General features: G+C 41.8%; 1 protein-coding gene across 1 annotated transcript in view; it reads right to left on the bottom strand.

Moving 5' to 3' along the window:
* CLSPN (claspin) overlaps positions 1 to 25,510 on the bottom strand; it is a 699,079-nt gene that overhangs the window by 258,855 nt on the left and 414,714 nt on the right. The window contains exon 16 of the mRNA XM_044059962.1: positions 14,444 to 14,550. Within this exon, the coding sequence (XP_043915897.1) occupies positions 14,444 to 14,550 (107 nt within the window). The remainder of the gene's footprint in view (positions 1 to 14,443; positions 14,551 to 25,510) is intronic.

Consider the following 25,510-nt stretch of genomic DNA (forward strand, 5'->3'; position numbering starts at 1 on the left):
TGGCCAGAGGAATTAGAAGGATGCAAGATGCCATGTACCCCAGGATTGCAGGAACTTCCTCGCAGTGATTGACTTCTGGAAGCCAGCTGGGTAAAACAGAGAGGCAAGAAGTTTTGCTTTTCTGGGGAAAGGAAGGTCATTTGGGATGCTGTGTCTAGCAGTGCCCCCAAGAAAATGATCTTCCCGGAGGGTGTTTGCTTTGATTTCTTCTCGTTGATGGTGAACCTTAGGGAAGTTAGGAGGGATTTGACAAAGAGAAGGTCCAGGATTTCTTCTCGTTGATGGTGAACCCCAGGGAAATTTAGGAGGGATTTGACAAAGAGAAGGTCCTGGAGCAGCTTTTCTTTGCAGTCTGCCTGAATGAGGCAGTCGTCCAGGTAAGGGTAAATTTGTATAGTTCTCACTCTGCAAAATGCTATGGCCGGGGCTAAGCATTTGGTGAATACTCTGGTTGCAGTAGATAAGCCAAAGGGCAGCGCAAAGAACTGAAAGTGTTGTGATCCTGCTCAGAAGCGCAGGAATTTCCTGCAGGATTCCCTTATGGGGATGTGGAGGTAGGCATCGTTTAGGTCTAGGGTCACTAGCCAGGCAATTTTTGTCAGCATAGCCAGCAGCTGCTGCAAAGTTAGCATTTTGAATCTGGGGACCATTAGGGAGGTGTTCAGAATGGATAGATCCAGGATGGGGCGCCAAGTTCCCTCTTTTCTGGGAACAAGGAATAGTCTGAAATAAAAGCCTTTGCCTGCTTGATCTAATGGGACAGGTTTTACTACCCCTGGGATATGAGAGTTTGGACATGTTTCAATGCCTCTGCCCACTGATTTGGTGGTAAGTCTGGGTACCCACTTGGAATTGGAAATTCGCTGAAAGAGAATTTGTATCCCTGAAAAATTATCTTTAAGACCCATTGGTCCTTTGTTACAGAAAGCCAATTTTCTTTGAAGAGGGTGAGCCTTCCTCCTGGCTTTTGGTGAGTGAAGGGAGGGTAGAGGGGAGAGGGGGAGTCATTGGGACTTTTTGCCATAGAAGGGTGACTTAGAACTACCTGGCTTTGGGGTGGAAGTAGTCCACTGTTTGCTTCTCTGCTGGCCCTAAGATAGGGGCCTGAATGGTCTGTCCCTGAGGGGCTTACCTTGGGCCTGTCTGCTAGGTGCAGGAAAGGACCAGTGCTTAGAGGGAAAGTTCCTGGGAGGTTAAACCTGAAAGAAATATTTTGTTTACATAGATTTTGCTTTGTCTATCTTTTTAAGCACCTCTTCTGCTTTTACGCAAAACAAGCGGTCCTTACCCAAGGGTGCATCAATTAGTTTAGACTTGACATGATCAGGGAGAGGTTGTTCATTCAACCAAGTATGTCTCCTAATGACATATCTTGACACTGCTGCCCTGCTTGAGGCTTCTAGGGCTTCATGTCTGCAGTGTAATGAGTGTTTGGCCACTTGACAAGTAGAGTGCAGTAAATCTGCTAACTCTTTAATCAGGAAAGGTAGAAATCTTTTGTTTTAATAGTTCCGAAGTGTGCTGCTGATATTTTAACATATGGAACTGACAGTTGAGTGCTCTGATAGCTAAGGTTGCAGAGGTGTATACCTTTTAACCCCATCTGTCCAGAGCTCTGGAATCCTTGGTCAGAAAGAACAGGATTCTTGACGGAATTAGTTTTAGCTCTTTTAGGTCCATGTGTAATGACCTCTGGGTCTGCAGCAGGATTTTTGTACAGGTATTTGTGAGAATCTGGTACTCTGTAATACCGGTCAGATTTACTGAGTGCAGGCGGGAGGGCATCAGGGACTAAGCTGGATTCATGGAAAACATCACCCACCACTTCTAAAATAGGTGGGGTGGCTAGGGTTCCGTGCTGGGGCAGATCCAGAAACTCTCCAAGTCTTTTCTTAGACTGGGGGAAGTCCTGAGATCCCCATTGGAACTGTTCCCTGAGGGTGTGAAGTGTTTCCCCAAAGGAAAGGCCATCTGGAGGAGAGGCATAAGGGATGGATTCCTCTGCATCTAAATCCTCATAAGCAGTCAGAGGTTGATGTTCCGCTTCAAAATCTGAATAGACAGATTCCTCAGAATCCTGTTCTGTCATAATATCGGGAGAAGGGTAACTTTTCCTTTTAGAAGTTGTGGCCTGACTACCCCCGATAAGGGGGATCAGAGGCTCCGCCATTTTAAGCATTTGTGCTTGGGGTGGTGGAGCAGGAGCAAGATGGCGGCTAGAAGCAGATTTTCTAGGAGTGGCCTGGCTTCTAGGCCTGAGAGAATCCTTCAGTCTGAGAGAAACAGTAGTCGGATGAGAAGACGTCATTTTTTTTGTCAAGATTCGGTAGTGCGAAAGGCCTCTTCAGAAGCCAGTGCCTGCGTCGCGGCTCCAGACCCAACCGAGGCAGAGACAGCCAAAGGCTAGGAAGACGAAGATGATTTCTGCAGCATACCAGACTCCAAAAGGGTCTTAGTAGAGGCCTCCGTAGATATCTAATCGGGCATCAGGGGCTGCAAAAGCACCTCACCGAGTTCCAGAGAACTGATGCGGTAGGGTCATCGGAAGGCTTAGCCTTGTGTGGTCTGTCTCCATCTTTATCTCTGCATTTTTTTGGAAAGTCCACGGATTGTTGGCTGACAGACACCATTTCAAAATGCGAAGACGGAACATGAAAATAACTGTCTACAATAAGAGCTCTACAGCAAATGGTTCTCGCATTAAAGAGGGCACAAAACCAGCAACGGGGGAATGTCGTGGTCTGGGCCTAAACAAGTGATGCAGTAAGAATGGAAGTCTCGGTGTGGGATCTGCTTTCCACAGGCGAGATAATTGTTAACAGTTTTGGACATTGGTTAGTGCAAGAAAAAGAGGTCCTCAACCAGGGGACTTGGCTTTAGACGTTTTCAGCTGAAATTCAAACTCTGGTAGTGACCGACCAGCACTCATGTGAACTGCTTCTGCTACGGGCTCCACGGCAAGAAAGAGTGATGTAATGACATCGGCTGCCTTGCTTTATAGACCTGATGTCAGACTATAGGCAACTGCAGCCGACACAGAAAAACATTGCCTCTGGTATTCGGCCGGTTGAGGGCTACCACAGCAGGGATGACCCACAGGTGATGACTGCAACAGTGAAACACAAAGAACATCAGTAAGAGAAGCTGTAGACCCCAGAGAAAACTCAGAACAGGCTGACATCTTGATACCTTCTGTCTGGGGAAAATATGCTAGCTATAAAAGGATGATGGCTTGTAAAGTGGTTGACCCTGCAGTGTTGGCTAAAACAGACTCAGAAACCAGGGGCTGCAAAAAGCACCTAAACAAATTCAATGTTCCTGGACCTAGAGAAACATATGGCATCCAACAGACTATTTTGGGTTTCCCTGTCACTTATTCTTCTGCATATTTTTGGTGTGCATTGCTTTGGAGAAATGCTCTCAGAAGCACTGGCAACATTTGAAAACTCCTGGAGAAATTCAGCTCTCCAGATTTTGCCACGTTCACCCTGAGAACAATGTGAATACACATCCGCATCATGCAGAAAATGCAAAGGGAACAGAAATCCTTAAGAGGGAGCTCACTCATAATCACAGTTATTTTTCTTCATTTCTAAATCACAATAAGTACAAGACATTAAAAACAAACAAAAAAGTTACAGCAGCTACATAAAGGGGCAAAAAAATTCCCCTGTGTGGTACTTATACTTCCTCTGGAAACAGACCAACTGGCAATAGTCAAGGTTCATGGGAACAGTACTGCTGCGGCAAGAAACATCAGATCAGGCCTTGGTAACACAGTCTGGGACATCACCAGTGCAATCTACAGTTAGAAAGCAGCAAGATATATATATATATATATATATATATATATATATATATATACACACACATACACATATATATATATACACATACACATATATATATATACACATACACATATATATATATACACATACACACATATATATATACACATACACACACACATATATATATATATATACACACATACACACACACACACACATATGTATACATATATATATATATATATATATATATATATATATATATATATATATAAAAGTGTGGTGCTTGTGCAGTGTGTGCATATTGTTGACTGTGACAAAGTACACATTCAAAGTAGGGGGAGAGAGATCATTAGTAGTGCTTTTTCCAACTGCAATACCAACGGAGTTGTTTATATGGCTGCCTGCTATTTATGCCAGACATTTTACATAGGGAAAATGGAGCGTAGACTGAGGAAGCATATATATGAGCACTACTACATCAGGACATCTAATGAGAAAAATGCCTTGTATAAGCACACCTTGACTTGTGCTGGTGATAATGTATTCTTTGTGGTTGAGCAAGTTCCTATGGACATTAGGGGTGGCCCTTGGGAGGCTCGCCTTGAGTACCGGGAACTTTTTTGGCAGGTCACCCTAGATTCTGGGAGATCACCTGGGCTACACGAGTATATCAGCATCGCCCCTCTTTTAAAACTTAAGAGCAGCTAAACTGTGATTTTATAACCTATTGGTTAAAATCTGCACCAACATCAAATTAGGTTAAATTAGTATTGCACGGTAAACAAATTATTTATTGTGCTTTTATGTAGATAAATAGTTAGGTATTGGTGCTATATGGCTACAGCATTTTATGCTTTTGTATGTCTCATACTGACATTGTTAGTCCATCATAAACTTACACTTCATGTATTTTTTGGATGTGGTTTATCTTTTGGCCACTAGATGGTAGTATTTACATACTGGAAAGGGCAGGTTCTACCTCTGTCTCACACATTGTTACAGTTGATGGTTTTAAACACACTTATGGAAGCTACCACATTTTCAACTACAGTAAAATCAATCTTACTGTTGAGCACTTTAACCTTTCTTCAAAAGGTTTTAATTTTGTACCTAACAGAAGGTGTGACTTTACTAAATTAATTTTGGAGCTTAAAACTTTTGTATGTAAAGTCAACTTAGAACGGACATCTAATAACACCAGTGGTCCTGTTAAGAGTGACAAGCCTAGAAGTGTTTTTAACCCTTCTTTGCACCCCCAGTTGGCCAATTTTGAGGCTGTTGTTAAAAGGGCACTTAGGACCACAATGTCTACACACAAACGCAGTTTTAACCTTAGTAGAGCGGAATGGGCTATTGTTGAGCATTTGAGGAGAGACAAAAACACACACGGGTTATGAAACCTGTTTAGGGGGGGGGGGGGGGAGTATGGTTATTATGGACTTAATTAGGAGGCTAAAATGTTGGACCTTTTGGGTGACACCTGTACTTACACTCGTGTGTCAAGGAATGAAATCAATATTGCCCATCAGAAGATTGATTTACTACTTCAGGATTTATTACTTGAAGGGCTTATTGATTTGGAGACACACAGCTATCTTGTCAACACTAGGCCTAGGGTACCTAGCATTTTTGGTATCCCCAAGGTACACAAGGACCATGCCGACCCCCCCCCCCCCTTGAGACCCATCGTCTCAGCTGAAGGCTCCAAAACTGCCCCTCTGGTCAAATATCTAGACCTAACGCTTAAAACTATGTGGGGAACCGAGAATGAGATCCTTAAAAGATTTGTGGGAATTTCTCAGGTGTGTTGACCACAGTTTAAACACAGAGCATGTTGTTTGTCACTACTGATATTAAGGATCTCTTCTCGGTTATTCCCCAAGAGATAGGTTTAGAATGGCTGGAAGAAGTCTTGGTAGAGAAGGGTGTTAGTTCTCACCACTTACAGGTGATACTATGTTTGATAGAGACTGTGTTGAAAAATAATTTCCATTTTATTTTGCTAGTAAATTTTTCCAACAGTTTACAGGTGTGGCGATGGGAGCCCACTGTGCTCCCACCTATGCCAACAATGTCCTATCATGGTGGGAAAGAAAGTTTATGTTGAGTTTTGAGTTTAGGGGATGGTCCTTTTATAAAGAGGTTTTTGGACGTCATTTGTCTTTTTTGGACAGGTACTGAGGACCAACTTGTGAGATTCATGGACTTTCTTGGTAATACCACTTATGTCTTGGCATTTACCCACAAGGTTGCCTATGATAGAATGGACTACCTTGATATGAGTATTCATAAGCTTGACCAAGGATTTAAATCTACTGTTTATCGTAAAGAGACCTTGTCCAATTTGTACTTGCATTTTAATAGTGCACACCCTTTACATCAAAAAATAGGAATTGTTAAGGGGCAGTTTATTAGGGTGAGCCATTTGACTTCTAACAATGATGACTTTGAACTCGAATGTGATGCACTGGAAAGATTTTTTTTTACAAAGGGGGATACCCCCAGCATCTGGTGAAAAAGCTTGGGGGGGGGGGTACTATCCAAGAGAACAGATCTCTATATTTCCTTGCTAGGGAGGGGCCCACTACAGACCCCAACTACTAAACCAGTGGATGGCGGTAAACTGATTAATATGCTTTTTCCCATGGATTTTGGGAGTAATGCCCCTTTTGTAAGATATACTATCAATAGGAAATGGGAGAAATTCCTTAATTTCACTGATTTGACTACCTTGGGAAAAGAACCCTTGAACTTTGTATATAGGAAGGGCAGGAACCTCAAGGACCTGTTTGAGTCACATACACCTGTTAGAGAGACTAAACTTAAGAAATTTGGTACCTTCAAGTGTGGTGCTTGTGCAGTGTGTGTGCATATTGTTGACTGTGACAAAGTACACATCCAAAGTAGGGGAAGAGATGTCATTAGTAGTGCTTTTTCCAACTGCAATACCAACGGAGTTGTTTATTTGGCTGGCCTGCTCATTATGCCAGACATTTTACATAGGGAAAATGGAGCGTAGACTGAGGAAGCATATATATGAGCACTACTACGACATCAGGACATCTAATGAGAAAAATGCCTTGTATAAGTACACCTTGACTTGTGCTGGTGATAATTTTGTATTCTTTGTGGTTGAGCAAGTTCCTATGGACATTAGGGGTGGCCATTGGGAGGCTCACCTTGAGTACCAGGAACTTTTTTGGCACGTCACCCTTGATTCTGAGCGACCACCTAGGCTCAACGAGTATATCAGCATTGCCCCTCTGTTAAAACGTAAAGCAGCTAAACTGTGATTTTATAATCTATTGGTTAAAATGTGCACCAACATCAAATTATGTTAAATTAGTATTGCACTGTAAACAAATTATTTATTGTGCTTTCATGTAGATTTAATGCAATAGTTAGGTATTGGTGCTATATGGCTACAGCATTTTATGCGTTTGTACGTCTCATATTTCATAGTCATCATTATTATTATTGTCATCACTGATGACAAATTAACTTTTTACCTTCACCTACACAATAACATCAAAAAAACACATCAAAGACTGGGTGCCTTATATAGACACAACTATTTCCTCAGTCTCCCTGCAAAAAAAACCTTGGCATCATCCTTCCTACCCTTCTATATGGAGCCCCTATCCTCACCAACCTCCAATCCACCTTAAAAAAGAAGTTGGACATTTGTTACAACAAAGTGGCTAAATTTGCTACCAGCACAAAATATTCCAACCACCACTGCTCATCTCTCCATAAACTAAACTGGCTTGAATCCTCTCACCACCTTAGTTACATACAACTAACTACAGCCCATAAGATAATCTTTCAACCTGAAACCTGCCCTTCCATCGCATCCATACTGACCACTTACCACCCAAGTCGCCATTTCAGGTCTGAAAACAAAATGTTATTATCTATTCAGAAACCTAAACTCTCAGCTGGCCAAATGCTGTTCTCTCATTCTGTCTCCAAGTTATGGAATAATCTCCCTCCCCCACTCAGATCAATCAATAATCCTGCTTCCTTCAAAAAATCCCTCAAACTACATTTTTCCTCTCACTGGCTATGCCCCTGTACCCCACCTAACAAACCCAACACCTGAATTCCTTCTCTTACTATATTCACAGTTTAACTGTTACAATTCACTAAGGAATTTTGTGTGTGTACTCCACCATAATTTCCCAGCACATAACTTTCTTCCCAAACTTCACAGTTTAACTATCACAAATAGTAGGAATCTTTTGTATGTAATTAATGCAATTACTATGTCCTTTTTTACTCAAATTCTTTTTATGATAATGTAGTTATAGCAAAGACAATGTCTTACTTTTTTCTTTTCATATTATCTTCTACTATGCATCAAGATAGTTTCTTTTACTTATGTATGTATTACTACTGAATTGTAATTATATAATTCTGTGGAGCTTTTCTCCCCGGGCCTCCACTGAAAATGGGCTCTTCTTGGCCCAGTGGACTTTCCCGGTCAACAAATGCAATAAATAAATAAATACTGACATTCAGTTAGTCCATCATAAACTTACAGTTCATGTATTTTTTGGATATGGTTTATCTTTTGGCCACTAGATGGTAGTATTTATATATGGTTTTAAACTATTATATAATTTTTAAACAAAATGTTTCTACACAAAACTTTTTTACTGAGTCACTTTTTAACTGGGTCACTTATTTGTATATTACTTTTACAACTGTTCATGAGGTTTTAAGGTATGCTCAAAATATGAGCAACACTAGTGAATGTACTTGTGAAAACTTTTGACATCTTACAAGAAACATTTTAAAAGAACTATGGAGATTTATACCAAATAAACTGGAACGCAAGTGTTTGAGTCAAAAACACCAAACCAAAACAAACACTTGAAGGAAATCAGGCTCTGTTCACGAAGAACACGAATTTTATTAAATCCACAACGGAAACATAAAGCTTTTAACGCTCATATAACCAATACGTTTTCGATTCTCTGTCTTCATCAGAAAGCATAAAACAGTATACAATAGACCAAAGGAAACCCTCCTTTTATACACCATCTACATCAATTAATCAATTAGTCTCTAATTACCAACAATTTAACACCTTACTTCCCAGAGCCAAGAAAAAGTTGATCAATTCCTTTTGTTAAAAATATATACATTCAACCCTAATAACATTAAATAAAAAAATATTTCAACATATTCCTAAAATACATTATACTATTAAATCTGATCATTTTTGTTCTGCTTATCAGATTAAAACCTAAATTATATTAAGATATTAAATAGCTCAGTTATTAAAACAAGAATAGCGCCATCTGGTGTTACAAAATATGAACTATCAACTTATTTTTGAGAATTCTTTTAATATACATTTATATAGTTATATTATAGTAAAAATTAATATAAATTCATAACTATATTGATGATCAAGTTCATTTCAATAAAAACATAATTATTTAATACAAATATGAATACATATAACTTATGAAATAAAAAGTTACTCAAATTTAAAAATATATAAATACTGGTTTCATAAATAACTTATTATAAATACCAATACATATAGGATAAACAATTAATATAAACGTATGAATCGATATATTAGTAATATAGTAATAATATATCAAACTCATAATATTCAGGATACATACTGTGAGGCCTATAATTTAGCTGCTCTCATTTTCAAAACTGGAGTTATGGAAATGTGGTCATTGAGGCCTGGTGTCTTATTGGCTTCAAGTGTTAATTGCCACACCAATTCTTTATATTCGATAGATGTCTCCCAAAGGCCCCCTCTAATGTCCTTCTCAACCACCTCCAGCACAAAAAAATTGAAAGTTGCAGACGAACAATTTATGCCTATATAGGGCATTATTCACACAATTAGTTTTAATATCATAATAATGCTCGTATATTCTGTTCTTAAGTTTCCTTTCAGATTTACCTATGTAAAAGGCATCACATATTTTGCACAGAGCGATATAAACTATCCCACTGGTCTCACAGCTGGCAAAACATTTACTCTCAATTAACATATCCCTACTTTTTATAAAAATTGCATTTTTCATTAGAATATGAGTACATTGTGAACATCTGCCACATTTATATGTGCCTACTTTCCCTTTTTTATCTTTATGTATGTAATTTTTATTTTCAAAAAATGATTTCAAACATCTACCTTTTCTGTATGTACATTTTAATGGTTGCTTAAACAAATTAGTCAAGTCTGATATATCCCCAAATCTTGACCATTCATCTTCCAGAATTTTCCTGACTTTGGTAGCTTGAGTACTATAATCCATAACTAAATTCCCTTCCATTTCATTCCTTTTTTGTACAACTTTAACTTCACTGTCTTTACCTAAGCCTAATATAGGTTTAAATTTATGCGCTCTACCATCCTTCACCTCAGCTTCAATTTTATTAATTAATTCTATGGGGTAATTTCTTTCTACAAACATATTATGTAGCAATGAGCATTCATCCTCGAAATCATTATCTCTGGAAATCCTACGACTGGCCCTTACTAGCTGTCCTTTAATTACACCCTTTTTCTGGTGATAGGGGTGAGCACTCTTATATGACAAATACGAATTTGAGAAGGTTTCTTTCCTATAAATTTTCGAAAAGAAATCTGTGTCCCCTTTTCCGATATATACATCCAAATATTTAAGAGCCACTTTATCCATCTGATATGTAAATTTCAAGAAATCTGTGGACTGGGAGATATATGAAAAAAATGCTTTAAAATCTTCTCCAGTACCAGTCCATAAAAAACACATATTGTCTAAAAAACGTCTATATAATTTCCAACAATACTTGAAGGGTGAATTTATTATAAACTTATCCTCCCATGCTGACAAAATAATATTGGTGTAGGTTGGGGCACATCTAGCGCCCATTGCAATTCCTTGAATCTGTTTAAAAAATTCCCTTTCATAATAAATGAAACTATCGGTGAGAACAATGTCCATTAAAGTAAGAATGAGATAAAATTCATTATTATTGAACTTTCCATAGCTTACTAGAGCTTCCTCAAACCACCTCATACCCTCTTCATGTGGAATAGAGGAAAACAAATCAATAATATCAATAGTTATAAAAGTGATATCGTTATCAAAAAGCTCAGAAGTAAGATTTACCAATAATGACTATGAATCTTTAACTATTCCATTTCCAGAAAGTGATAAATCTTTCAATTTAGTATCCAACCATTTAGCGATGGGGGCTGTTATTGAATTACCTGAGGCTACTATTGGTCTCATAGGTGGATTTATAACACATTTATGAACTTTGGGTACACCAAAGATTATCGGGGTCAACGGTTTTTCTACTTCAAAATATTTGAACAACTGACTATCGATAGAACCTTCTATTAATAAGTCATACAGGACCATTTTGATCTTCCTATTACCTATGTTGACCTCATTCAAAGATGCTCCAACATATTTGGTTTCATCGTTCAATAGTTCCATCATCTTGGCTTCATATGTAACAGTATCCATTATAACAGTCCCTCCACCTTTATCAGGTTTACATACTCTAATATTGGGATCATTGCTTAACTTCCTAAGCAACATACTTTCTTCTTTGGTCAAATTAAACCCAATTTTATCTTTAGATAATTCAACCCTAATTTTCCTTTCCATCATTGACTCAAAATTCTTCAATTGGGGGTGAAGGGGTGGGTTGAATATACTTTTTCTTTTTAAATCATTATTTCTTTTATCAGGGTCTTGACCTTGGAATAAAATATCTAGATTTTTCTTCCTCAGAAATAACTTTAAATCTATCAGTATTCTAGTGATATCCGCTTTCCTATTCGGGACAAATTTAAAACCCTTTGAAAATAAAGAAAAATAGGTTTCAGTTATGTCCAAATTACTATAATTGTAGATATTATAACTTTTAAATTTCCAAACACAACCATCTACACTAATGGGTATGTTGGAAGTATAATTTTCAAGTGGGTCTTGGGCACTTTCTACCAAGTTTTCTGTCCTTTGTTGTAATTGTGGTTCCGATTCTGATAGACCATAGCAACACCCCCTCCACGCCCCCTCCCCCCATTCTGATAGTTTCTAATCCTTTCAGATCTCCTTAACTCAGGGAACTCGTTAAAGTTATCCATATCAATATAAGTATCATTTTCTTCCACAATTTCACTTATATTGCCTACCTTATCATTCCAATCATTGTCATAACCAAAAGAATTCTTAAAATTGAATGGTCTAGGTTTCGGGTAACTAACATTGTCTTTATACTCCTGAATATCCCTATCTAGTTTCTTACACTTCCTCTCATACACTTTTTTAATACTGTTTTCTATCCTTCTCAACATTTCAAAATACTTTTTTTGACTATCCTCGATAGAGAACAATAAATCATTAGTTAACCTAGCATTCAATTCATCAATTTTATCTTGTAAAATACACATTTCCCTTTCATTTTCTTTTACCAGGGCTTTTAAAATGTTTAAGCCACATACATTAAAAATGTTTAACAATTCTTTATGCAATTCACTCCCTTCTTTAACTTTATTAGGATATTTAAAAATTCTAAGTCCTTTAGGCACAATATCTAATCTACGACATTCTTTTAAATACACATTTTCTAACTCCATATTTTTAAATCTAAATAGCATTTCATCAAATAACTTAACATTAGAGTCATATGTAAGATTATTATCACTTACACTCACCAGATGCGCTTTCTTGTCCTTAAAACAAAAATTCATTTGCAGAACATCCTTAAAATCCTTATTATACCTCGGTGTATTATTTCTAGAGTTCACCGAGGTTTCCCTTACATCTCGACTACTAGACCCATCTTCGTTTACAGCTACGAAGGGTTGGTTACAGTTTATAGTTCTCGCCACTCTTTTTGAGTTACCATCTCCACGTCGCGTTGTAACCGTCACAATTTCAGCATCCTCCTTTGATCCACTAGTCGCTATAAAGTCTTTTTCTACAATACGGGACACTTTCCCATCCCTCATTCGTTCGTTTAGGACTTCTACCGCACTTGCTCCTAGAACGCCATTGTCAGTCCGCTTAAACATTTCCTGGTTACAAGGCAATTCAGTCTGTGACGTCACGGATGGGTGGTACCTTTGCGAGAGTAGCTCAATGAGTTGAGTCAATTGGTCGGATATCCTGTCCATCCTGTCCTCTTTGAGCTCGCTTCCTGCTGTGGAATTTGCTCCTGGCACGCCCTCCTCCAATTCCATACTAGAAACCAATACCAAATAACCTGGAACGCAAGTGATTGAGTCAAAAACACCAAACCAAAACAAACACTTGAAGGAAATCGGGCTCTGCTCACGAAGAACACGAATTTTATTAAATCCACAACAGAAACATAAAGCTTTTAACGCTCATATAACCAATACGTTTTCGATTCTCTGTCTTCATCAGAAAGCATAAAACAGTATACAATAGACCAAAGGAAACCCTCCTTTTATACACCATCTATATCAATTAATCAATTAGTCCCTAATTAACAACAATTTAACACTGCTTCCCAGAGCCAAGAAAAACTATGGAGATTTACCTACTCAGTATGTGGTCTGATTAACTTAATTGGGTTCACATGATTGGGTGAAAACTTTTGACATCTTACAAGAAACATTTTAAAAGAACTATGGAGATTTACCTACTCAGTATGTGGTCTGATTAACTTAATTGGACTGACATAGTTGGATGAAACTTTTTGAATTCATTGTTAAAAGGAACTTGTCAGCTTGATATGTGCTATCTGATGAAGTCTGACTTGGTTTGGACGAAAACGGCTCATTTTATTGGCGATTACTATGGTGTGGAATAAAGCTTTTTTGAATACATTGTGCTGTCTCTCCACTTGTGTGCCTTTCTCCACTAGATCCATATATATATATATATATATATATATATATACATATATTTCTGTATTTGTATATTTCTATCTATAGCTCTCTCTCATATATATATATATATATATATATATATATATATATATATATATATATATATATATATATATATATATATATAAATCTATATCTATACATTATATTTCTAGACATCTGGGTCCTAGTGGAATCATCACACAACATGGGCGGTGCAGGCAGCAGGCTTGCCCCCCTGCAAAAAGCATTGGAGACTGTATATATATATATTTTTTTTTTTAATATAAAGTAGATGTTGTTTCGGTGTTTTGTAATTCAGGGTAGTGAATATTCGTAGTAATGGAGTTTCGGCTTAGTGGTCTCGTTTTGTCATTTGGTCAACTGTAAATTTGATAAAAGAAATTAGACCCATATATCTTATATATACATTGTATACACTAACTCAAGCCTGACAATTTAAGCACTGGGTAAAGCTACTTATCTGCTTGGGACAGATTAGACTTTCTAATGGCTTGTTTTATGCCGTGGGAAATATAGTTTCCTAAATGAGAATTTGCCTTGTATGCCACTTACAAAATGAAGTGCTACCATTTAGATGGCTCAAAAGTTTACAATAAAAAGATTTTTTGGGGGAAAATAAAACAAATCATCATAAAATTGACATTTAATGAAAAATTTGAACTCCTGTTTCTGTCACATATATGAATTACAGTTTTAAAGTCATTCTCTCACAGTCAAAAATCAGTTACAGGCTACTGGAGTTGCTTACAATTTTCTTTTATTCCCCATTTTCTTAACCAATAGTTGTTCATCATCACTATCGAAATTTCGATTGTCTTCCGTTTCATCTTCCTCATTTTCTGCACTTTCATCATCCTGCAAAATAAGGTATCATTTAATAAAGAAAAATGTCAAACACGTTATGCTTGTTATATAACCAGTTTAAATGACAAAAATAAAATAGCCTTTTTCATATCAGCATCACATCAAATGAAATGTTATCCTCGCACTCTGAATCAATTGGTCTGTGTACTCTTTAAATGCGGTGCGTTACACAGCAGCATGTGTGCAGAGAATACAATAAAATACCAAAGTGCATACTACAACAGGAGATGCTTGCCTTGCTACCTGTCCTAATCCTGCAACCCCCTATAGTAACCAATCACTAACTCCTGGGCTATTTAACATAATGCCCTCTTGCACCTGGCTGTGCTTGGTTGCATGTGCTGACAGCTTCTTGCAACACTATTAGCTAGCGAAGTTGAATTTAGCATAGCTACTACTGCTGTACCTTGCTGCAGTAGGGCTGTTACATTACTGATACTCACCTGCACTTAGCTATGCTGGGTTGTATGTGCAGTCAATGTGTGGCATTATCACTCTGTTAGTGATGCTGTACTTGGCGCTGCTAGTGTTGCTGTACCTTGCTGTGTGCATGGAAGATCGTTTTAGTACTTTGCTATATTGTATTTTATGCTATAATAGCATTTAGTGCGTCATTTCTTACCTAGCTGGTCACACTGTACCGCTGTGTCTGCTGTACTTCAACTTCTCTTTGTCACATACTTTACTACAAAGCGTCTACTTTTCTACACTGTATTTGACACTGTAGTAGACCCCAGCTTGCTGTTGACAACTTGGATTACTACATTGAGGCATCTGTGCCTATTGTACCAAATTTCTTTTAACCTTTGTCCAGTTGTGCTAATTATCTTTTGGAATACTGTGCTGTGGCACATGTGCCTTCGGTTCAGTATTAATTTGGTAGTAGACTGACCACTGCATCGGAATATCGTGTTGCGACACCTGTGCCTGTTGTTCAGATACAGTTACATTTTCCTACATTAAAACATCTCTTCGACTATTGTGCCTTGGCATCCGAGTCTGTGGTCCAGCTGATCTTGTATACCAAGATGTTATGTATTGTGCTGTATTATAGGTTCATAGGATGATACTAGGCTATTGGCCCGGAGGCCCTTATAAGCCTATCCAAGAATTTCACCATTGTTTCCACAAAGTCCGTGCCTGTTTTCCCTGTCCAGCAGGTAGACAGGTGTGATCCCAGGGGTATAGTTTCTGTTTCTCATCCAGTCGTCCAGGTTCCTCAAAGAGGGCTAGTGAGGTACTCTGCTTGACATGGAGAGGAAAGTCTACTCCACAGATGGGGAAGTCGTTGGGACACAAATCTATCTCGCCAACAAGTTCTATTAATGTCACAGACCAGGGTGAGACCTTGCGTGAGGGTTGCATGAGTGGAGTTTGACTTACAGATATGCAGCAACTCCATCAAGGCTGAGCCTGAGACAGCGTTGTATGTCAGACACAGGTCACCTTTCAGCAGTCTGTAAGAGACTGAGTAGTGGGGGACAGGGCTTTTAGCCTATATGTACAGGATAGGTGTTTGAGACCCTGGATTTTTCTGGTCAGGAACCTCTGTGATCTCCCCAACAGCTGCATGTGCTTGGCAAGGTACATGCTGAAGGGGTCATAGTACTCTATAATGAGTCTGATAATGGAAGAATGCAGGGATGTTATGACCTCCTTGTTCCTGGATGAAATACCCTTACTTATGAGGTAGGCATGTAGAAAGCCTTCTGTACAACAGAGGCAACTTGGTGGTCAAAAGTCAGGTTGCTATCAACCTGGGTGCCCAAGTCCCTAATGACTGACTGTATGCTTAGTATGTTGTTATTAATGTGATAATTAATGGGGGCACCATCTTCCCTAAAGGTGATAATGATGCATTTCTTGGCATCCAGTTTGACACCATGAATCTGGCACCAGTCATTAGTTTGGTTAAGGCCCTCTTGGAGGATGTTCACATCACTAGGGGAATTTGACAGTGCCCAACTTGCAGTCATCTGCAAACTTGGTCAGCCACAGACCACTGGTTTTGGCTTGCACTTCAGAAAATATATCCAAACAGTAAAGGCACCAAGACCGATCCTTGGGGTATGCTGCTTGTTACAGGTTTACTACTAGAGGTGGCTTCCCCTATTTTGACTGAGTGGGTTCCATCAGTCAGCAACCCATCTGGTAACACATGGGCTGATGCCTAACTGGGACAGTTTATCTATTATGCCAGAGTGGGGAATAGTGTCAAAGGCTTTGGCTAGGTCAAGGTAGGTGGTGTGCACTACTGTCTTGCTCTCATCCATGGCTTTGGTGACACTTGAAGAAGGCGACCAAGTTTAACAGGCATGATCTCCCTTTGACAAAACCAAACTGTGTGGGATCAAGCATCTGGAGGTTGCCAATGTCCTTGTTTACACGGTCCATGACAATGTATTCCATGGCCTTGCAGATCAGGCTAGTTAGGCTGATGGGCCTATAAATGCCCGGGTCAGTGGACGCTCCACCTTTGTGCAGAGGGATGACAGTGGCTGTCCTCCATTCTGCTGGGACAAAGCCAGTGCACAGGCTTTGGTTGAATATGGTGCCTAGTGGTGCTGAGAGCTCTTGCCCGAGTTCTTGTAGGATACAGCCAGGGATGTTGTTGAGTCCCATGGAGGCTGTATTTTGCCTCTGAAAGGGCATTAATAAACTGCTCCCTGGTGATGAGGGGAGGGGGGCAGGTGCTGGGTATGTCCTGGTTTGCTGATGGGGGGAAAAGGGGGTGAAGTTTTCACTGAACTTGTCTGCCAGCAGGTTGGTTACATATATGGCATTTGTGAATGTGGTATTTTTTGACCACCAATTCAGAGCAGATTTGGGAGTTACCTTTGGGATTGTGGACGTATGCCAAGGACGACTTATGATTGTCCTTAGTGGATGTGGCTTCCAACTTGGCACCTGCTCCTTTCTTGGTCCTGGACAGCAATTTTTCCTTTTTATTATGGAGTCTCTTTATTGCTGCTGTCCACCAGACAGGTTTACTTTTTCTTGAGGAAGCTGATTTGGTCTTGTCAGGTATTGCAGAGTCCGTGCAGCTATATAGGTGCTCATAGTTTTGTGGTGTAGGCTTGGACATTAGTGCTTGATTCAACTGAAGGGCTGGCGGATGTGAAGCTGCTTAAATCTGCTCTCAGGAAGTTGTAGTCCGCTTTGGAAAAGTTTTTTTTGTTCAACCATCGTAAGGGGTGGGGGGGTCCAAGGGAGATGCTGACTTTGAAAGTGATTGCTTTATGGTCGGATCTTAGCAAGGAGAATGACACTGTAGGGGTGCTACAGTGGCTACAAATGTTGGGTAGTACCAGGTCCAGGATATTTTCACCTCTTGTGGGGGTGCTGACCAGCTGATCCAATGCATTGGCACTGACGAAGTCGAAGAATCTCTGGGTGTTCTTGTTTGAGCTAGAATAGGTCTTCCACTCTATGGTTGGGTAGTTAGTCACCCAGGATCAGGGTAGAGGGTTGAATCTTGACGGATTCAAGTAAATCCAGATAGGTGGAGTGGGCCTCCTGACTCATGGTTGGGGGTACTGTTCAGATAAAAATTTAATTGCCTATGGACATCCATCAAATGCAGTACATATTCACTTTGTTACTAAAGTTAGGGAAAAAGATGGGCAAGTCAATGGTTTGATTGATATTAGTCTCAGAAACAACTTTAGGTAGAAACAAGGGGTTGGTACATAAGGAAACTCTGTCTTTATGGAATATCAGGTAAGGAGGGTGGGAAGATAAGGCCTGAATTTCTGATATTCTTCTTGCAGATGTAATGGCCACTAGGAAGATGGCCTTCCAAGACAAAAACTTTATATCACATGTTGCTGCAAGTTCAAACCGGGGCTGAACGTAGCACCAAGTTAATGCTCCATGGAAGAGAGAGATCTTTGTGACGTGACCGTAGTAATACGGTCCCTTTCAAGAAGGCTTTGCAAAGTTTGTAGGAGATCAGTAACAAGTTATATTTCCAGTGTGAAAATCAGAGATAGCTGCTAACTGTACTTTAATTGTAGAGGCAGCTACCCCATTATCAAATATGTGAGCCAAGAATTCTAGAATGGTGTGGATAGGTGCTATGAAGGGATCTATATCATGTTGTTGAGCCCAGATTACAAACCTCTTCCATTTGCTTCTATAAAGTTTTTGAGTGGATGGCTTATGGAAGGATTGCAAAATATGACTGACTGGGGAGGGCAGCATAGCCTGTCTGGCTATAAATGGAATCGGAGGAACCAAGCAGTCACCTTGAGGTTGGAAAGGTTGGGATGAATCATTCCTGTTGGGTGTGAAAGGAGGACTGGAGTGGCTTCAAGAATCCAGGGTTTCTTTTGTAAATAAGGCCAAAGGAAGGAAAACCAGATTTGTCAAGGCCAAAAAGGGGAAATGAGCATTACTGTTCTCTTCAACCGGTTTGCTTTCTGAAGAAATTTGGGGATCAAAGGGGTAGGGGAAAGGCATACAAGAGACCAGGAGGCCAATTGTTTATGAGATCATCCCTTAGGGATTCTCCCCACTGGGGGGATTAGGGCAAAGTAGCTGATGCATTTGTTCAGAGGAGATGCAAAAAGGTCACGGTAAGGCTGATCCCATCTGCAGAAAATTTCTTCCACCACTTTCTGGTTGAGGGACCACTTGTGAGGCATGAGGATGGATCTGCTCAACTTGTCCGCCATCACACTGGACTTTCCCGGAATGTGTGTTGCTACAAGAAAGTGGTTGGATGACATCGCCCATTGCCACACAATGAGCGCTTCTTGACAGAAGGTATGATCTGGTTCCTCCTTGCTTATGTACCAGACCACAGACATGTCGGATTGAATTGCCACTGTTCATAGAGGAAGTGCAGTTTGAAAAGCCTGCAACACTAGAAGCACTGCCCTCATCTCCAGGATGTTTATGTGTAAATCGGCCTCATCAGCAGACCAGGTGTCTTGAACAGTCTTCCCCAGATAATGCTCCCCACCCTATCTTGGAAGCGTCCATAGTCACAGTGGCCTGTGGATGTGGAGGAACAAAACATCGGCATTGTGTTAATTGGGCAGAATGAATCCACTATGACAGGGCTGTTTTGCAGGTGTCTGTAATGAGAATTTTGCAAAGACATTGGTTGGTGGACAACTGACCATTGTGCAGCCAGAAACCATTGCAGCATTTGCATGTGTTATCTTGACAATGGAACCAAGACTATAGCTGCAGCCATTGAACCTAGAGCCTGTAAGACATGACAGGTGGCTATCTTCTTGTTCTGGAGCAATTTGTCCGTTTGGTGCCTGAATGTCAATACTCTGGAGGGCGGACGTTTACGCAATCATCTGAGTCGTGTCCAGAACTGCTCCTACAAACTCCAGTGTTTGAGAATGGTCCAAGTGAGAGTTCTTGTAATTTATGGTTATACCTAGCTCTGTAAAGATTTGGATAACAGTCTCTTGTTCAGATAAGTAGATGCTTGGGCAGAGTGGATAAAAGTTATGTACATGCCATAACTTGGCACCTGTACTATCTAGTGTCATTGTTCATCATGGATGGGTCTTGGATCCGAGCCAGCAGAGTGAGCGACAACTCCTGAGCTTGAGCTCCTCCCCTCCCAGGAGCCCCTGCTTCCCATAATCCTCAGATCGAGTTTGCTAGATAAACATTAGGACAGTGAAACTGTCTAAACTACGGAACAGCAGAACCAAACACACCATTACTCCAAGAATCCCCGGGACACCAGAAGGAGGGGAAAGGAGGGGTGGAATGTGATGAATAATAACACTGGATAGCACAGATGCCAAGTTATGGTAAGTACATAACTCTTTATCTGATGCTATCTGTGTCATTATTGATTATGAATGGGTCAGAGTCCTCAGCTATCTATAACCCTGGCAGGTCTCAATGAAGGACATGCCAGAGTACAGAAGAACCAAACAAAGCTCCATCCCTAGATATCAAATCCAACTTTTAATGTGTTTGAAAGGTATGGGGGTTTGACCGAGTGACAGTAGCACAAATGTCATCCAAGGAAGTCCTAGCCCAGAACGCTGAAGCAGCAGCCACCAACCTAGTGGAATTAGCTTAAATAGGCCTGGGGAGATCCCTGTGATCGTTTTTGTAAATGTGAGCTATACAACGTGAAATTGACACTTTGGAAATGGCCCTACCTTTCCTGGTCTGAGAGAAGGTACGAAAAGCTGATCTGATTTTTGAAAATTGTCAGTCCTCTTCAAACAGAAATGCAACTGCTTATGTACATCCAGGCAATGTAGTTTGCACTCTCCTTTGTTCAAAAATTTGGGAAAAAAAAGACAGGAAGCTGAACAGACTGACTAAGGTTAGTTTTTGAGGCAACTTTAGTAATGAATGAAGGATTGGTCCTGAGAGAGACCTTATCCTTGTGAAAAATCATGAAGGGAGGCTTTATGCTAAGAGCCTGAAATTCAGAAACTGTCTTGGCAGAGGTAATAGCCACCAAAAATGCCATCTTCCAAGACAGAAACTTAATATCACACTTCGCAGCAGGTTTGAAGGAAGGTTGTGTCAGGCACTGCAGCACCAAAGTAAGATCCCAAGGAGGAGACAGATATTTGAAAGGAGGCCTGAGCAAGAACACACCCTTAAGAAAGGCCTTGCAGAGCCTAGAAGAAAACATGGGACTATCACTTAGGTGAAAGTTGGAAATAGCTGCCAATTAAAGCTTAATCGTCGAAAAGCTCATACCTTGCTGGAACAGAGAGGAGAGGAATGACAATGTCCAGAACAGGAGCTGAAAAAGGATCAATGTCCCACTGATGAGCCCAAAGAGAACCTCCTCCATTTGCTGGAATAAACCTTTTTGGTAGAAGGTTTCTGAGATGCCAAAATTATGTCCTTCACTGGAGAAGGCAGCTTAACATGACTGATAATTATTGGAACTAGAGGTACCATGCTGTCAAGCCTCAGTGATTGAAGGTTGGGAGGAGGAAGTCCCCAGGGATGGGAGATGAGATCCTGGGCTGGATCTAATATCCGGGGTAGATATTTCAAAAGAGACCAGAGGAGGGAGAACCACATCTGATGAGGCAGAAGGGGGCAGTGAGGATGTGGTGAGCCTTCAGGCAACAGGCTTTCTGTAAAACTTTGGGAATGAGGGGCGTTGAAGAATAGGCATAGAGAAGTCCTGGCAGCCAATCGTGAATCACAGCATCCCTTGGTGACTCCCCTAGTGTGGGGATCAGGGCAAAGTATATACTGCATTTGTGACTGAATGGGGATACACACAGATTGCAGCACGGAAGACCTCATCAAAAATCTGGCTTGCCACTGACTGGTTCAGGGACCACTCATGGGGACTGAGGATAGACGTGCGGAGCTTGTCTGCCAGCACGCTGGAATCACCAAGGATATGCATCATAAGAAGAAAGCGCTCATTCCCACACTTTCATGGCCTCTCTGCACAGCTGATATGATTATGCCCCCCACCCCCACCCTCACTTGTTGATGTACCAGACTACCGCCATGTTGTCTGTCTGAATTGCTACAGTCCCAAGAGGGAGACCGTCCTGGAAGGCTTGCAATGATAAGAGGACAGCTCTCATCTCTGGGACGTTGACGTGCCACTTTATCTCTGAGGGGGGACCATGTGCCTTTGACAATCCTTCCCTGAAAATGCCCCCCCCACCCCCACCCCAACAGGGAGGCGTCCATAGTCACTGTGGCTTGGGGTTGTGGAAGACAAAAGGGTCTCCCTAGCAGAAGCTCCTTAGACCGGAACCACCACGCTAAGTGTCACCGGCAGACTAAAGATATCTGGATTTCCATGAACAAAGAGTGAAGGATGAGCAGACCATTGTACCACAAGAATCCACTGAAGCAGCTGCATGTGGTACCTGGCAAGGGAAACAAGCTGAATAGCCACCATTGAACAGAGGGCTTGAAGTATTAGGTGGGCAGGGACACTGTCTCGATCCAGGAGGAGGACTTGCTCCCAAATCACATCTACCCTGTGCGGGGAAACAGGTGCAGTTTCCGACACCATGTCCAGAAGAACCCCTATGAATTCCAGCCTTTGACACATGGCAAGGTGTGACTTGGGAAAGTTGACAGTAATGGCCAGATCACAAAATAGGCCTGGAGTGAAATCTGTGGCTAGAGTGAGAAGATGCTTTGTGAGAGCCGTGAAGGGCCAATTGTCCAGGAACGGGAAGTTCTGAAATCCCTGCAGCCAGAGATGGGCTGCTACCACTGCCATACATTTGGTGAACACCCGGGGGGGCTGAGGTGAGACTGAAGGGCAGGACTCTGAACTGAAAATGATTGGCCCCCAGCCGGAAGTGCAGGAATCTCCTAGTGCGCCTGTCAGTTTTTATGTGATAGTATGCATCCTTGAGATCTATGGAGCACATCCAATCGTCCTTGGGTAGAAGTGGAAGAATGGACTGAAAAGTGATCTGGAACTTCAACTTCTTGACCGCTCAATTCAACTTGCTGAGGTCTAGAATGGGACGCAGGTCCACTGTTTTTTTGGGCACTAAAAAGAAGTGAGAGTAAGTACCGGATCCTTGTTGTCCTGTTGGGACCTCCTAGATGGATCTTTTTTTGAGGGTGGTCTTGAACCTCTGAGAAAACTAACTCCCTTTGGCAGGATGCAACGTCTGGCATTAGGATAGCAGGGGGGGGGGGTTGATAGAAGGGTATAAAGTAACCTCTGGACACAATGCTTAGCACCCAATGGTCTGAGGTAATAGCAGCCCAAGCCAAGGGGTGGAAGGAAATACGGCACTCGACTGTCTCCAGGGTAGGACAGTCGGGCAGCACTTCAGGAGCACTGTGGGAGCTTCTCCGAGAAGGGTTCTTGGAAGCCCTGATTCTGTGGGCCTCCTCTTCCTCTGGGGCGGCATCTTTCATCAAATCCCCTTCTCCAGCCAGAAGAAGAGGATTCCTGAAGAGCATCTTGGAAGGAAGACTGCGCCCTGCGTAACCATAGCTTCTTACTAAACCTCAGTCTTGGAGAAGGAACGTTGGGGAGTAGAAAACTTTCCCTACTGCAAACCAGGTCTTTCCCTCTTGCTCACTGTGGGTCAGTGTTGCCTTGACAGTAGGGCCAAATAAAGTAGATCCATCAAATGGGGTATCCATAAAGGATGTCTTAAAGTTGTCCGTAAACCCACAAGGAGAAGCCAGGCATGATGCCTAATAGCAATCCCTGTGTCCGCTGCTCATGAGGTGGCCTCAACCTCATTCGAGATCAATCTCATCGAGGCATTAGCAAGGGATGCAAGAGTGAAAAGCTTCAGAGAGACCAGTTTAAGGCTCTCCAGAGGCAACAACTCTGAAAGGGAAGAGGAAAGTTCTGACACCAAATCCCTTTGCAGCTATGTGAAATGTGCCATATAATTAGCAGTCCTCAGTCTGAAGGTAGGTGAGGCGTACACACGCTTCCCAAAACAGTCAATTGCCCATGACTCTCTATTAGGGGGATGGACCGTAGAGCTCTGTTCTGACAGCTCTTTCTTTGTGGCTGCGACAACCACAACAGCATCTACAGGGACACCCTTATTCCAAAAAGGTTCATCTTTCGGTGGATTTAGAAACTTGCTCATTCACTTGGGGATCGGTTCTACTGTGTCCGGCTCCTTCCACTCCCTGCTGGCAATGAGCTGGACTAGCTCATCCACAGAGGAAGACACCCAGGAGGAAGATGAGCCCACCCCAAACGCCTTCAGGAAGACGGATTCCTCTGAGGATGGGGTGGGGAAGACCAGCCACCCTGCTCTTTTGGGATCTTGAATATGTCTCCAAAGGATCTTCCTCGGGCGGTAGTCTGGGGGACCCGTCCCCTTCCCTGAAATCCATGTCCTCACTGAGGGACTCTTGAGGGCAGTCCAGGTGCCTCCTCTTGCATGTCCTCTTCTGAGGAAGCTACTCCACCGTGGGTTCTGGGGAGGACTTGAAGGAGGAGGAACCTCCATTGGGGGAAATGCCCTTCTGAAGACAACCCTGGGAGGGCTGACCCTGAACAGATGAAGACATGCCACCCAAAACAGAACCAGGCAGGGGTGAGTCCAGAGCAGAAATAGAGGCTACTGGTCAACCAGATACGATCCTATCGCCCAGAAGGCAGATGGAGTGGAAGAAGCCCCACCCTCATCCCCACTAGTAAAGACCGACTGGGACAGGAGTGGGGACTCTGGCACAGTACCAATGTCCCCGGATATTAGTCCCGAGTTATCCAAGGAGGATGACCCCAAGGGAAGGGAACAGTCTGAAAACTCCAGACTGGACCCCCCCCCCCCTCAATGGCCACCACAGATCTTTCGGGCTGAGGCAACGCCAGCCCTGAGGGCAAGGGGGATGAACCAACTAGGAACCGAAGCAGTGTGGGAGTGGGGGGCACTACCTGACACCAATGGCCTCTACTTAGGCAAGTTCTGACCTTGCGAAGCCAAACTCACATGAGTCAGACGGAAAGAAAGAAATTCTGACGTGGGTGAAGAGCCCCTCGATAACTGCTGGTCCACATCAGATGGAAGCAAACTTCTGGCAGACTGGGAGAAAACCAAAGAATGGCCTGATTCGGTCAAGTGTCTGCAGTCACTAGAAGGGGACCTGCTGGAGTGCCTAGGTTCTGAAACTCTGGAAGGGGCTGGAGGATTGACTATAACAATGGGCTCTGAGGAAGCCATTGGACCCAACAACCCGGTTGGATCAGAGCGCACTAAGGACCCCGTGGACAGATCCGATGGGCTCGTCAGATCTGAGGGGGTTTTGGATCAGAGGACCTCAGAGTTTCTAATCTCTAAGGATTCAGATCCAGCTAGGGGAGAAAAGGCTCTCGGAGCAAAAGACTAAGGAGCCGACACCCCCGATGCTGAACTCTGATCCGGGACACAGGGATCTGAGAGCCTCGGCCATTTAGCAGGGGAGTCCCGAGAGGAAGAGGTTTTCTCTTGGGATCCAAAGGGGCTTTGGAGGGGGAGCTGGAGACCAGGGG

Source organism: Protopterus annectens, chromosome 1.part2 (genome assembly GCF_019279795.1).
Source record: "Protopterus annectens isolate FY-2018-M chromosome 1.part2, PAN1.0, whole genome shotgun sequence".
Lineage (NCBI taxonomy): Eukaryota > Metazoa > Chordata > Ceratodontiformes > Protopteridae > Protopterus > Protopterus annectens.